General features: G+C 39.8%; 3 protein-coding genes across 4 annotated transcripts in view; all 3 read left to right on the forward strand.

The window, feature by feature from the left end:
• Nucleotides 1–11,904, forward strand: part of LOC129793146 (myosin heavy chain, non-muscle) — a 39,070-nt gene extending 27,166 nt beyond the window's left edge. Inside the window, exons 8-14 of one of the 2 annotated variants that reach the window (XM_055832834.1) lie at nt 3,514–4,823; nt 4,905–5,209; nt 5,301–6,548; nt 6,607–6,732; nt 6,809–7,261; nt 7,363–7,526; nt 9,818–11,904. In XM_055832834.1, coding sequence (XP_055688809.1) covers nt 3,514–4,823; nt 4,905–5,209; nt 5,301–6,548; nt 6,607–6,732; nt 6,809–7,261; nt 7,363–7,526; nt 9,818–9,932 — 3,721 coding nt within the window. In that variant the 3' untranslated portion in view covers nt 9,933–11,904. Of the gene's footprint in view, nt 1–3,513; nt 4,824–4,904; nt 5,210–5,300; nt 6,549–6,606; nt 6,733–6,808; nt 7,262–7,362; nt 7,527–7,666; nt 7,881–9,817 lie in introns of those variants that run through there. The other variant, XM_055832836.1, reaches the window with a different exon arrangement.
• The window catches only part of LOC129793173 (uncharacterized), a 1,136,769-nt gene that overhangs the window by 96,862 nt on the left and 1,025,111 nt on the right, over nt 1–14,796 (forward strand). The window lies entirely within an intron of this gene.
• LOC129793228 (translin) lies at nt 13,075–14,386 on the forward strand. Its single transcript, XM_055833056.1, has 4 exons — nt 13,075–13,245; nt 13,336–13,423; nt 13,509–13,721; nt 13,792–14,386. The coding sequence occupies exons 1-4, from the start codon at nt 13,171–13,173 to the stop codon at nt 14,151–14,153; spliced, it is 738 nt and encodes a 245-aa protein (XP_055689031.1). The 5' UTR covers nt 13,075–13,170; the 3' UTR covers nt 14,154–14,386.

The following is a 14,796-nucleotide window of genomic DNA, read 5'->3' on the forward strand; positions in this document are numbered from 1 at the left end:
CACTTCTTTGGATTGAGCTTCAAACCCGCCTGCTGTAGCCGGGCCAGCACTAGCTTCAAGTTTTCCACGGACTGCGAAAAAGATTTCGCCGGAATGAGGATGTCATCGAGATAGATAAGGCACCTCTCCGGAATCAACTCCTGTAGGGTGTTCTCCATCAGTCTCTCGAACGTGGCAGGACTATTGCACAATCCGAAGGGGAGAACACGAAATTGCCACAGTCCCGTTCCGGCCGAAAAGGCAGTCTTCTCTTTATCCTGTGGGGCCACAGGCACCTGCCAGTAGCCCGAGAAAAGATCCAACGTGTGAAACCAGGTTGCCCCTGACAGAGATTCGAGGGTTGTATCGATTCGCGGAAGGGGGTGTGCGTCCTTCTTGGTGATCTCATTGAGGCGTCGATAGTCGACACAGAACCTCAGGGTGCCGTCCTTCTTCCTCACAAGGACCACCGGTGAACACCAGGGGCTGGTGGACTTCTCAATGACACCCTGTCGCTCCATTTTAGCAATCAATTCCGTCGCCTCGCGTTGTTTGGCCATGGGAACGCGACGGGGAGGTTGTTTAATGGGCGTGTGTTCCCCGACATCAATGTGGTGTACTGCCGCATTTGTGCGACCCAAATCTTCCGGAGCCACACTGAATGCCATTTGATGTGTCAGCATTACTTCGTAGGCCATTTCTCTCTCTTCTTGCGTCATTTCCGGGTCCATTCTATCCACCACACTTTCGAGCACTTTGGGTAAGGTGCTTGGTAAGGAGTTTACTACGGAGTTGACCTCTAAGGTCACGCTATCTGTTGATTGTACGCGCTCACACATTGCCACTATTGTGCCCTGGGGAATAAACACGGGTTTGTTGGCGACATTTGAAATTCTAATAGGTACCGTGGATCTTCCCAAACTCACCAATGCGCGCGCTACCATTACTGTAGGTTCTACGCCGATCCCCAAGTGTTCGATGACGGCCTCGCCATCCCATGTCGCGTCGGGACGTCCCGGAATGACCGTCTCTGTCCATGGATTTAACGTGGTGTCATGGAGAATGCGTAAGAGAGATCGGTCTCCACATTCTCCCGCTCCACCGATGAGAGGAATGGTTTTGCCATCACAGTGGAAGATTCCGGTGGGGAAATCCAATGTACACGAATGTTCACGGAGAAAATCCAGCCCCAATAGGCAATCATCTACAATCTCAGCCACCAATACGGGATGGCGTATGGTTAGGCCGCCAAGTTGTAATTCCACTACACTTTTGCCACATACCGGAATAAGTTGCCCTCCGGCGCTCCGTAGACGGGTAGGTGTCTCTTCTAAGGGGCCTCTTCGTGTATATTTGGGCTGTACAATGGTAATTTGCGCTCCACAATCCAGCGTGAGCATGCTCTTCTTGCCGTTAATCTCCCCAGCCACCTGCAGGCTATTTGCATCCGCTCCGAGGCCACGGATCGCATAAATTGGGGGAGCTTTACTCACCGGGTGCACCGAGTTTAGCTCCTCTGACTCGGTGCCCCCGAGTTTCCCGACGCACTCACTTCCTGGCTGTTATTTCCCGATGCACGTGGCTGCCGTGCGGGCTCTTGAGTTGTCCCACTTATGGTGGCATTTGGCGGCTCCAACTGTGGCGACAAATCCGTGGAAGTGGTACCACCCTCTTCACGTACATTGCGTCGATCTTGGGTACGTCTTTCCTCACCCCAACGCTGATTATTGCGTCTCCAATTCCCTTTAAATTGGCGTTTTCGTTGCCCTTGATTGGAAGAGGTGACAGTGTTTACATTTTTCTGCGTGTCACTGCTGTCAGACTCATCGATGGCAGCGACCTCTCGAACCGACCGCGCCCGATTAGTCTCGAGCCGCTTTTCCGCCTCATAGAGTAATGCTCGGTGTACTGCGGCATCCAAATTTCTCGGCTCGAGGCGCCGTAATTCCTGTCTTGTTTCCATATCACACACACCAACGCGGAATTGTAGCACTAATAATCTTTCACGTGCATAAGGGGGACAATCCGCGTACGCAATATTCGCTAGACGACGCAAATCGGTCGCAAAGTCCATCAAATGTTCCTTCGCACGCTGCACTCGCGATTGGAATTCCACTACGCACAAGTCTTTATGCTCACTTCTACCGAATCGACGCCGCAGCGCGTTCTCCAGTAGGAAACAATCATTCAATTGTTCCGTGGTTAGTCCCGACAGAATGTTCAGTGCCGTACCCCGTAGTTCGGAAGCGAGCGCCGCCGCTCTCTCAGAGCTATTCCAGTTGTGGATGTTGGCCACTAGGTGGAATTGGGTGAGGTATTCCTCTATGGGTGTAGTCCCATCGAATTGTGCCAAACGCAGGCGTGGCGAGCTATTCAGCACACCGGAAGTAGGTCGCTGCTCGTTGCGATGGCGGCCATCTCGCTCTTCAAAGTTAACGGGATGTGCCGATGAGCGCCTTGGGGCCCCAGAGGGCTCATTTCTTTCTGGTACACGACCTGTGTTCCCATTTGGCCAATCCTCGAATACCCAATCTCGCCATGCTTCCGGTGGCGTGGGTCGAGGCTCACCTGCTAAATCGATAAGCGGTGTATCCTCTCTATTCAGGCGACTAACCGCCGCACGGAAAGAGGTAGTGTTGCGCGGATCTACCGTAGAGTTGCGGAATTGTCCATCACTTCGCCTCAAAGAGTTACCGAACAACTCATCACCGTCGATAACGCTAGATTCCGGATCTAGCTCCGCGCGAACCCGTTGTATCACGGTTCTCGTGGTCGCGTTAATAGCACGTCCGATCGATTCGCGCACTTCCTGCTCCACGATCTCCTCCACACTCGACAGAATGTCTTGTAACGATGCTGCCATCGTCTTCGCGCACCCCACACCTGACACCAATTCTTAAGAATTACGTGGGGGGTTGGAGAATACGTGGGGAGGAGAATTAATGAATTTACTTCGCTTACCGTATCGCGTTGTATTCGCTATCGCTGTCCGACTCTCACTGACTCCTGAACCGGCTCGTGCTCTAATGCCCAGCAGACACACGCATACACTCGCAACAATACGTTTTTGGATTTTTTTATCGGTTTTGAGTTCGGTTTTTACAAATCAAAAATGTTCATATGAAATCAAAAATATTCAGATATTCGGAAATATTCGGATGAGTGGCTTAAAAATAATTGCCAGATTAACACCCTTTGAGTTTGACGATAAAAAGAATAATTCGAACTTTTAAATATTCAGAATATTTCTGTCCTTTATTCGGTTAACTATTTGCCTTCTGCTTACAATCCCTTAGCTTAATAGAAAAGAAATTTCTTTTCACATTCAAATCAAGCAATCTCTGAAATATAAATCTTTCAATTCTCTCAAACCAAGTTAGCTTTGCTAAAAACGAAAAAGAAATTTGATTGAATAGAAAAGGCAAAAAAAAAAGATCAAAAGAGAAAAGAAAGGAAAAATCGCGTGAAAAACTATACGCAAATGAGTTTGGAATTGCTAAAAAATTTCCTCATTGCCCAAATTTCCGTCAACAGATACGAACTCCTCACCCCGAACGTAATTCCAAAGGGCTTCATGGATGGAAAGAAGGCGTGCGAGAGGATGATTCAGGCACTAGAGTTGGACTTTAATTTGTACCGTGTTGGTCAATCGAAGATCTTCTTCCGTGCGGGTGTTTTGGCGCACCTCGAGGAGGAGCGTGACTACAAGATTACGGATTTAATTGTGAACTTCCAGGCATTCTGTCGGGGCTTCCTGGCACGGAGGAACTACCAGAAGCGCCTGCAACAGCTCAATGCAATTCGTATTATTCAGCGCAATTGTGCGGCCTATTTGAAGTTGCGAAATTGGCAGTGGTGGCGCCTTTACACGAAGGTCAAGCCACTGCTGGAGGTGACAAAGCAAGAGGAGAAACTTGTGCAGAAGGAGGATGAATTGAAGCAAGTGCGTGAGAAGTTGGAAGTGCTGTCAAAGAGTGCTCAGGACTATGAGAAGAAATTCCAATTGGCCATGGAGGAGAAGACGCAACTTGCGGAGCAACTTCAGGCGGAGATTGAGTTGTGTGCCGAAGCGGAGGAGAGTCGTATACGCTTGTCAGCACGGAAGCAAGAGCTCGAGGAGATGATGCAGGATCTGGAGGCACGTATTGAGGAAGAGGAGGAACGTGTGAATTCCCTTGCGGCTGAAAAGAAGAAACTCCAGTTGAACATTCAAGATTTGGAGGAGCAGCTGGAGGAGGAAGAGGCTGCCAGGCAGAAGTTGCAGCTGGAGAAGGTACAGCTGGATGGGAAGATAAAGAAGTACGAGGAGGAGCTTGCGCTGACGGAAGATCAGAATGGGAAGTTGCAGAAGGAGAAGAAACTCCTTGAGGAGCGTGCAAATGATCTATCGCAAACTCTTGCCGAAGAGGAGGAGAAAGCGAAGCATTTGGCAAAGCTCAAAGCGAAGCATGAGGCGACAATTGTGGAACTTGAGGAGCGTCTACTGAAGGATCATCAGCAACGCCAAGAATCCGATAGGACAAAGCGCAAAATTGAAACGGAAGTGGCGGATCTCAAGGAGCAACTCAATGAGCGTCGAATGCAAATTGAGGAGATGCAGCAGCAGCTGGTGAAGCGTGAAGAGGAAGTCACGCAGACCCTGATGAAGATTGATGAGGAAGCAGCAGCAAAGGCAAGTGCGCAAAAGGCTCAGCGTGAACTTGAATCCCAATTGGCGGAGATTCAGGAAGATCTCGATGCAGAAAAGATGGCACGTGCTAAAGCGGAGAAGATTCGTCGGGATTTAAGTGAAGAACTCGAAGCGCTCAAGAATGAACTTCTTGATTCTCTGGACACAACTGCCGGTGAGAAATCTCAACAAATTTTTAGCTGGAAGTGATTCAAAGGGAATTTATGGATTTTTTTTGTTGTTGTTTATTTTGCAGCACAACAAGAGCTCCGTTCGAAGCGTGAACAAGAATTGGCAACGCTGAAGAAGAATTTGGAGGAGGAAACAGCCACACATGAGTCCACAATGGCTGAAATGCGCCACAAACATTCCCAAGAGTTGTCAACACTCAATGAGCAATTGGAGAATCTCCGGAAGGCCAAGGCGGCCCTTGAGAAGTCCAAGCAGAGTCTCGAGGCGCAAAATGTCGATCTCAGCACGGAGTTGAACAATGTTAATTCATCACGTCAGGAGAATGATCGTCGCAGGAAGCAGGCTGAGTCGCAAATTGCTGAAATCCAGGTTTGAGTTTTGTTTTTTTTTTTCTAAACTTTTTCACTTCACAATGTGTGGAATAGTGGCAGATTTTATAATATTCAAACTATTTCGACAGATAAAATTGGCTGAGGTTGAGCGTGCACGATCAGAGTTGCAGGAGAAGACGACAAAATTGCAACAAGAAGTTGATAATATCACAAAGCAGTTGGAAGATGCGGAACTCAAAGCTTCAGCGGCAATAAAATCAGCTAGCAATATGGAGGCACAATTGACGGAAGCTCAGGCCTCCCTTGAGGAGGAGACACGCACAAAATTGGCACTTAGTTCGAAATTGCGACAACTCGAGTCGGAGAAGGAGAGTCTGCAGGAGCAATTGGAGGAGGATGAGGAGAAGGCGATTAATTATGAGAAGAAACTCGCCGAGATGACGGCTCAATTGCAAGAGATGAAGAAGAAGGCTGAGGAGGATGTGGATGCAACGAAGGAACTCGAAGAGGCCAAGAGGAAGATGAATAAAGACATTGAGGCGCTTCAGCATCAAATTCAGGAGCTACAGGCAACCAATGATCGTCTGGATAAGAGTAAGAAGAAGGTTCAGAGTGAATTGGAGGATGCAACAATTGAATTGGGTGCTCAGCGTGCCAAAGTTCTCGAATTGGAAAAGAAGCAGAAGAATTTTGATAAAGTTCTGGCCGAAGAAAAGGCAATCAGTGAGAAGTATACGCAGGAATTGGATACAGCTGAACGTGAGGCACGTGAGAAGGAGACAAAAGTCCTTAGTTTGACACGTGAACTCGATGAGGCGTATGAGAAGATTGAGGACTTGGAGGGGAAGCGCAAGGCGCTGCAGAATGAGTTGGATGAATTGGCAAATAGTCAGGGAACAGCGGATAAGAATGTGCACGAGCTGGAGAAGTCAAAGCGTGCACTTGAGAGTCAATTGGCTGAGCTGAAGGCACAAAATGAGGAGCTTGAGGATGATTTGCAACTCACAGAGGATGCAAAGTTGCGCCTTGAAGTGAATATGCAAGCGATGCGAGCACAATTTGATCGTGACATGCAGGCAAAGGAGGAGCAATCGGAGGAGAAGCGTCGTGGTCTTGTTAAGAGTCTCCGTGAAATTGAGACGGAACTCGATGAGGAGCGGAAGCAACGTGCAGCTGCGGTGGCGGCAAAGAAGAAGCTCGAGGGTGATCTCAAAGATATGGAGGCAACACTTGAGATGAATAATAAGGTGAAGGAGGATGCTCTGAAGCATGCTAAGAAGCTTCAGGTGCAATTTAAGGAAGCCCTCCGTGATGCTGAAGAAGCCAAGGCAGCCCGGGAAGAAGCTGCAGCCACGAGCAAAGAAGCTGAACGAAAGGTACTTTTGTGATATTCTCTTCAAGAGAAATTCCTTTAATTCTCTCTCTCTCTCGTAGGTCAAAGTTCTCGAAGCCGAACTCCTTCAGCTGACGGAAGATTTAGCCAGTGCTGAACGTGCCAAACGTGCTGCAGAAGCAGAACGCGATGAATTACAGGAGGAAGTTAGCAGCAATAGTTCGAAGGTAAATTTAATGAAATTCTTTAAGAAATTTGAACAGGAAATTCTCAAGGAAACATTTTTCTCTAACTCCCAAAAAGGGTTCCTTAATGGTGGATGAGAAACGTCGTCTTGAAGCACGAATTGCCGCCCTTGAGGAGGAATTGGAGGAGGAACAATCAAATTCCGAATTACTCCTCGATAGGAATCGCAAAGCGCAACTTTCGATGGAACAACTCGCCACAGAGTTGGCAACGGAGAAGTCCAATACGCAGAAGCATGAGAATGCCCGGGCGTTGCTTGAGCGACAAAATAAGGAGCTCAAGGCGAAATTGGCGGAAATTGAGACGTCACAGAGGACAAAGATTAAGGCAACAATTGCGGGGCTTGAGAGTAAAATTGGGAATTTGGAGGAACAACTGGAGAATGAGACAAAGGAGCGGCTGCAGCAGCAAAAGGCAAACAGGAAGTTGGATAAGAAGATTAAGGAGTTCACGATGAACATTGAGGATGAACGACGACATGCGGATCAGTATAAGGAGCAAATTGAGAAGGTAACAAATTAAAGAACAAAAATCTTTATTTTTTTTTAAAGATTCTTTAATGAAAAAAAACTGAAAATCTTGAAAAAAAATCTTAATTCTTTTTTCAACAGTTAAACAATCGCATGAAGATCTTGAAGCGCAATTTGGATGAAGCCGAAGAGGAGGTGCAAAAGGAGAAGGCACAGAAGAGGAAAGCACAACGTGAATATGAGGATATGCTTGAAAGTCACGAAGCACTGACAAGGGAGAATAATTCATTAAAGACGAAATTAAGGTAAGAAAATTTCCTCCATTTTTCTCATCTTTTTTTTCTTAAATTTCTTAGAAAAGATTCTTCGCAAAAAAAATGTTTTTATTCAAAAGAAGAAAATTTCTTTAAAAAAATTTCTTTCTATTCTTCATGATTTTTTGTAGCATCCGGGATACGACAGATCTTTTTAGTTAGGGTTGGAAAATTTTCCCACGTCTTCCCTCCCCCTCAAAAAATGACAAATTTTCAAATGTTTTTGTTGAAAGTGTGAGTCAAAATTATAAATTGTGTTGAAAACAACAAGAAAAAAATTGCTTCAAAAAATCATTTTTGCGCTTTTATTAATTTGATTTTCACAATTTTCCAAACTCACATTAACACACTTTTCCATGAAAAAAGACGATATTTTCATTAATACAAAAAAAAAAATAAACAAAGAGAACCTTTTTTATTTTTATTTAAAGAAATTATTTAAATTGAAAAAACTACAACAGAAACACAAAATCAAACAAATTAATGAAAAATAAAAATTATTTTGCTTTTATTGTTTGTTGTGTAGTTGTATAAATTTTTTAAAGACATTAATAAAACACTAGTTAAATGTAAATGAAGAAATACGTTCTTAGTCAATATTCAAAGCAACTTTGCACCTAAAGTCCACCGGAAAGTTAAGAAAAATGGGATTAACCAATGAACGTTCTTTTCGTGCTTACCAACCAATCAGAGGATAACTTTGAATTCTTCTTTTTCTTTATTGAAATTTCAAAGAGTCTGTGCAAAGTTGATTTGAATAGAATCTACAGAGTTCTAATTAAGAAACATTGAGTTCGTTCTTTTAAAAATTTTCCAGTCAAGAATTTTCCTCTATCCTGTTAACAGAAAGAGAAATCCTTAAAAAGTAGAGAAAAGAATTTTCAATGACAGATAAAACATCTCAAATGCTTATTATTAACAAAGTGTCTCAATAAGCGAACAAATTGAGGCTAAAAGCTGCTATATACCTACCCTTTTGAACTTTTTCTGTGGTCAGCCTTTATTATTGCTTCAACGGATTTGACAGGAAGTTGTGGAGATAATACCGTAAAAATTCCTTAAGGATTAGTAAAGTGATTTTCCGACGTTTAGCAACAACAATACTTTCCGGTTCTCACCCAGAAAAACTCACATTTTCCGGAGCTTTCGGCTCCGTCCAGAGCCTTCTTCAGTGGCTACAGAGAGAAGGAATTTATTTACAAACATTTTATACAAAAAACAGCTAAAACAAGACAATGAGTGGAAAATTGTCTTCTTTTTTTTGTAGAAAATGTTTATTAATAAGTTTCTTCCCTCTGTAGCCACTGAAGAAAGCTCCGAATGGTGCCGAAAGCTCTGGAAAACGTGGGTTTTTTTTGGGTGAGGACTTTATGTAACCAAAGAAAAATCCGGAAAGGTATTGTTGTTCCTTAATGAGCTTTCAAAATTAATTTCTGACTTCCTGCCATTATTGATTCTTTTTATTACAGAGTTGTTTGCAAAAAAAATTATCATAAATTATGCTAAAAATTAAGGTTTTTAGTTAAACATTTCACAAAAAAACAATTGTGCTGTTGCTTCATTATTTTGTTGAAAGATAACTTGATTTTCAACCTAATGAAGGATGTTTCGGCTATTAATCTTGATTTACGCCCAATCTGATTGTTTTCTAGAATGAAATTTTTCTGCATGCAAAAACGAATAAAGTCCTTTAACCCTTTCGCATTTTTTGGGCAATACGCAGACACAAACGTGACACATTTTATTTTTCCAATTATTTATTAATTTAATTTTTTTTCAAGTTAAAAATGCATCAAATTCACGCAAAAGAGGCCAAAAAAAACGTTCAGACTGAGAAAAGTCCTTTTGAAAGTATTTAGCTAAACAATAAATATCGTGATAAAAAGAGCTCATGTTTCAATGTTTCACGTTGGACGTGAAACATAAAAGATTGAAACATTCGATCTTTTCATTACAATATTTATTCTATTGATACTCCTCTCAGATCTCTTAGAGGACATTTCTCATTTTGAACGTCTTCTTTGGCTTCATTTACGCATTTCTGACTTACAGTAAAAACAATTAATTCATTAAAATTCGGGGAAATGTAATGTTTCATGTTTGTATTAACGTATGATCCAAATAACGTCAAAGGGTTAAAAAAATTCAAAACAATTTATGCATTCAACTCTGTCATGAAAAAATAAATAAAAAAAGCATTAAAAGAATTTCTCAAATTTTTAATTAATATTTCTAACGTATTTTTTCTTTCTTTTTTTGCATTCTTTTGTGGTTTATTACAGACGCAGCGTCGGTGGAATGGGAATAAGTTCCTCTCGTTTGGGTAAGCGTGATTTCGATGATTCCACAAATACAATCAAAGATGAGTCCATGGATGGTGAAGAGACCAACAATTGACGAAGGCGATAGATTCATCATTTCTTTTTTTTTTCCCAAAATTCTTTCTTTCGGCATTAGAAACAACAACAACAAAATTATCCCTTTTGATAAAATATTTTTTAATTCGTAAAGAAAAGCATCCATTTTATTGTCCTGTGTGGGGATGAGGGATGTTTTTAATTAATTATTTTAAATTGCAAATTAAAGAAGAAAAAACCATTTCCTTTTAACATTTTTCTTTTTTTACTTTTAAAATTTGTTTTTTGTAAAGTGTTTAAAGGGACGCGATAAGACTATGCGAAGAAGTTTAGAACCATTATGAATGATGCTAAATTGATGTAAAGTTTGGAATCACTTTATTGTCCAATTGCGTGTGGCTTTCTCAACAACAAAAATTTTTTTGAGTGGGAAAATATTCAGGAAAAGAATGAAGAATAAAAGGAATAGAAAAGAATATATAACTTAAAAAAATATATATCAGGAAAATAAAGGAAGAAAATAGCAAGAAAAAAACGTAATAATATTTGATATAGAAAATATTTAAAAAAAAAAAAAATAAATCTCAAAGTCTTCCCATTTTGCAAATCACAACTCATCAGATTTTTTTCAACTCGTTTCTGTTTAATTTTCCTTTTTTTTTTTAATTACAAAATGCATTTTTCGCCACATAGAAAACGATCATAATAATAATTAAGATGTTTTTTTTTTTTGCTTTTAAATGTAATATTTGTTAATTAATAATTGATTATATAGATTTATTATGTGCCATTTGCATTTTCTTGTTTAATTCTCGCGGATGATGTAAACACAGAATTGATTTTTTTTAAGGAGCACATTTTAAGGGATTTTGCATGAATTTAAAAAAAAAATGCGTGAAAGAGGAAGAAAGAAAATAAAATGAAGATAAAGAAAAGAAATGCGTGGGAAGAATGTTGAGAAAGTCCTCAAAGAGAGAGAGATTGCGAATGTAAAAGAATTTAAAAATGTTCTTCTACGTTTAGCTTTGAAAAAAAAAATTGAAAAATTTTCTCTAAAAAAATTATTAAATAAAGAAAAATAATAAAATTCTCGTACTTACAAAATATTTACCTACAACAAAGAAAGAAAAAAAAATATTTGCAAAAAGAAGTGAGGAAATTGAAAAGAAAAAAAAATTGTATAATTGGCTTATTTCATTCCCGATTGAAAGATTTTTATTTGCATTTTGTTCTCTATTATATATATATTTTAAAATACATATAATTATTTAATTTTTTTTTCTGATTATTTTTCTCTTTGCGTTTTTATTTACGTGAAACATTTCATTTTGATTTTTTTTTGCTGAAGAACGAAAATATTACTTTTTTATCCCCAAAATTTTTATTATTTTTTTGTGTGTGGAACGTAAAAGAGAAAAAGAAATCAGCAAATCGTTAAGTATTAATAATTTTTAAAAATTGAAGAAAATAAATTTGTTAACCTCATTAACACTACCTACATATATGAGAAGTAGAAGTTTGATGATGATAAAAAAAAAATCCAATGAAAAAAAAGTATAAGATAGTGTTTTTGTCTTTTTTTTTAAATTACGTAATTAATATCCTAGAAAAGAATGGAATAAATCTTTGAAGAAGAAAAAAAGGTGAAGATCAATCCATCGATAGATAATCAAAAGATGAAGAAAGAAAAGGCTTAATGATCGATGCGTGAAGGAGAAAAAAATAAATAATTTGATAGAAATCTTTTTTATATCGTCAAACAAAAAAAAAACAAGTAATAATCAACGTAGAAAGTAAGAATATAAAAAATCTTTTGATATGAAATATTTCGCTTCTTTGAAGGGTCTCTAATAAGTTTCACAATTTTTAACGTCTTAGCCACAATAGAATTTAATTTTAATTGATTATTACAATATTATATAGTTTATATAATGCTGGAACTTATATTAACACGGTTTCTGTTCATAAATGAATCATGTAATATTTATAATATAAATTTTTTAAAAAGCTCATCTGAGTTTTTCTTTATTTTCTCAAATGATTTTAATTTGATCTAAATTGAATTGGGTGGAAAAAAAGAATAAGAAAAAATTGGGAATGGGGGAGACTCGAACCGATGGAAGATTGCTTTTGAGCAGATGAAGCTGACCATTGCACCACGAAGAAGGAACAAAAAAGGTAAAGGAACAACAAATTTAATTTTTAAATCTAATAAATTCCGTGAAATTTTCTCCAAAGAAAAATGGAAAGTTTTCCGATGGAAATGCCATTTTTCCGTTCATTTTGCATCCTTGGCAACTCTTTACTTCGTAATAAGCAGCATCCATTTAACGCCAGAACTAAAAAAATCAAGAAAATCGAGAAAATCCAATTTTCTAAAAAAAACTTTTTTTACAGAGTTTTTGCGATAATTGAATTTGGCGCCATAAATGTAGTTCCAAAAGCAACCACTGGCTATTTTGGGCACTGTTTGCTCAAGAGAAAATGAGATGGATGCATTTCACCGCTATCCGTCTCCCTCACACGTTCAGTTTTTCGCAATTTTCTCGTGTTTTCCGCCGAATTTTCCGGGAAAATTGTGTTTTTTGTGACCAGGAAAACGCCCTTGAATTTTTGGCATCAAAAATTCCAAAAGTCACGAAAATCCATTTCCGGGAAAGGAGAGTCGTGTAAAATCCCCAACCGTCAAAATTTCCGCGGGCCCCAATTTCTGCACAGAGCGGCTCCCCGGGTGCTCCGGAGCATCCGTAAGTGCCCCAGGAACTCCAAAAATGTATTTTATGCCAGAAAATTTGAGAGAAAAACAAGAAAATCGCATTTTTGGAAAAACAAAAAAAAAGTTCGTTAAAGTTCAAATTTTAATATATGGACCAATCGTTATATGGCGCTGTTTATGTTGGTTGAGGGGAAAGTAAGACGGATGCACATGCTTTTTCACAGCGGTTCTCTTACTCGCTCGTCACTGATACTGTCTCCCTCATACTTTAAGTTTATCGCAGTTTTCTCGCGTTTTCTGCCGAATTTTCGCGGGAAATTTAGTTTTCCGGGCTGAGGGGGCGCCGACGCGTCGATTGGCATCAAAAATTCTCAAAAAAGAAGAGTGAGAGGAAAGTATTTCCGTTACAAACCTCTCTTGATGGCATTTCAAAGGTTAAAAGTCAAATACGCAGGAGATGGCGCTCTCAGTCATAACCTAAGAAAAAGTGAATTCTGCGAATTCTGTTTGGAGGTTTTTCACAGAAGAATTTCTTGAAGAAATCGGCGAAATTACCGTGAAAATGCAGAATCAAATTATTAAGAACATCTTCACAAAGTTCCAGGAGAGTCTCAACAAGGAACAGGAGCTACGAGAGGTTAAATTTCTTAATTATTTTTTAAAGTTCTTTTGCAACTTCCCGGAATTTTCTTCTTTTGCTAAAAACCTTAATGCTTTTTTTGTCCAGGAAATTCGTATAATTGTGCGGGAAATTGATCAGTCAGCTAAGGAGGCAGCTATTGCACTCCAGATCATGCACACAAGCATCGCAGGAAGTAAGAATTTATATAAAGAAAATCTAGTAGAAAATGCCGGGAGATTCTTATTTCTTTTTCCGGGGATTGTTTTTTTTTGTTGCAGTTTCACAGGGCTGCCTGAAAGCCCGGGAACATTTTGCTGTGTGCCAAAAGGGGTACAGAAAGCTGGCAGAAATTGTTCCAGCTGGGCAGTACTATCGCTACTCAGATCACTGGCACTACCTCACGCAGAAGCTTGTCTCACTCGTGGCACTCACAGTTTACTTGGAGGCGGGATTTCTCGTGGCCAGAGAGACTGTTGGGGAAGTTCTTGGCTGTAAGTTGTTAATTTATTAAAATTAAATTAAAAAGAATCCTTTAATTGACTTTCATTTGTATTTTTACAGTAGAACTAACACAGGCCAATGGATTCCACCTTGAATTGGAGGATTACCTCATTGGTGTCCTGCAAATGGTTACCGAATTGGCGCGATTTGCCGTGAATTCCGTCACTCTCGGTGACTACCAGCGTCCCTTGATGATCTCACGCTTTGTGGCAGACATCAATGCCGGCTACAGGCTACTCAACTTGAAGAATGATGGACTCAGGAAGCGTTTCGATGCCCTCAAGTATGACGTGAAGAAGATCGAGGAGATTGTCTACGACGTGAGTATCCGTGGACTTGTTCGTGATGCAGCTCCACCGCCTCCAGCAGTGGATGCAGCTGCAGCAGATGGTGCGGAGGAAGCAAAGGAAATGAAGGAGTAGGATGACTTCCTTTCTTTTCGAGCTGATTTGTGGGATTAGGCCTCCCACGCAGCCACACTTCATTTAAACAGCAGCAGGTCAAACTTTCCAATATTCCTTTCTTTTTTTAATAAATCTTGTGACATGAATTTAATTAAGTAGCAATGTGAATTAATTATATTGCCTCTGTGGTAGAAATATTTGTGAAATAAATATTCAAGATAAAAATCCTCCACGGAGGATTTTTTAATGAATTTATACAAAAGTTGTTCAATTTTGAAGCCTAAATCGTAATAACTTTCTAAGGACAGAAAACAACTCTCACTTAGATGAAGTGAATAAGTCATCTCCACTAACTGGGAAGGGTTAGTAGGTCCTACATATTTCCAGAGTGTCTCAGACTTTTTTTTTGATTTTCAGCAATTTCAGCAAAAGTTATGATCAAAATCTTATCAAAATTTGAATAAAATCGATAAAGGCGTCTTCGAGATATATGGATAGAACTTTCTGAGAAGAAAGTTTTTTTTTTCTATTTCAGCAGCGCCTTCGATGGTCATTTTACGGATATCTTAAGAAGTTTTAGACATTTTTTTAAGCTTTCATGAAATCTTTGGTTTTCATTTTATTTATTAAGAATTTGTAAAGTTTTAACGCTTAAGGACTG

The sequence above is a fragment of the Lutzomyia longipalpis genome, chromosome 3 (genome assembly GCF_024334085.1).
Source record: "Lutzomyia longipalpis isolate SR_M1_2022 chromosome 3, ASM2433408v1".
NCBI classification, from domain to species: domain Eukaryota; kingdom Metazoa; phylum Arthropoda; class Insecta; order Diptera; family Psychodidae; genus Lutzomyia; species Lutzomyia longipalpis.

Coding starts and splice junctions, on each gene's coding strand:
- LOC129793228 (XM_055833056.1), top strand. CDS start 13,171: ATGCAGAATCAAATTATTAAGAACATCTTCACAAAGTTCCAGGAGAGT. Junction 13,424..13,508: donor GCACACAAGCATCGCAGGAA/GTAAGAATTTAT, acceptor TTTTTGTTGCAG/TTTCACAGGGCTGCCTGAAA. Junction 13,722..13,791: donor TGTTGGGGAAGTTCTTGGCT/GTAAGTTGTTAA, acceptor GTATTTTTACAG/TAGAACTAACACAGGCCAAT.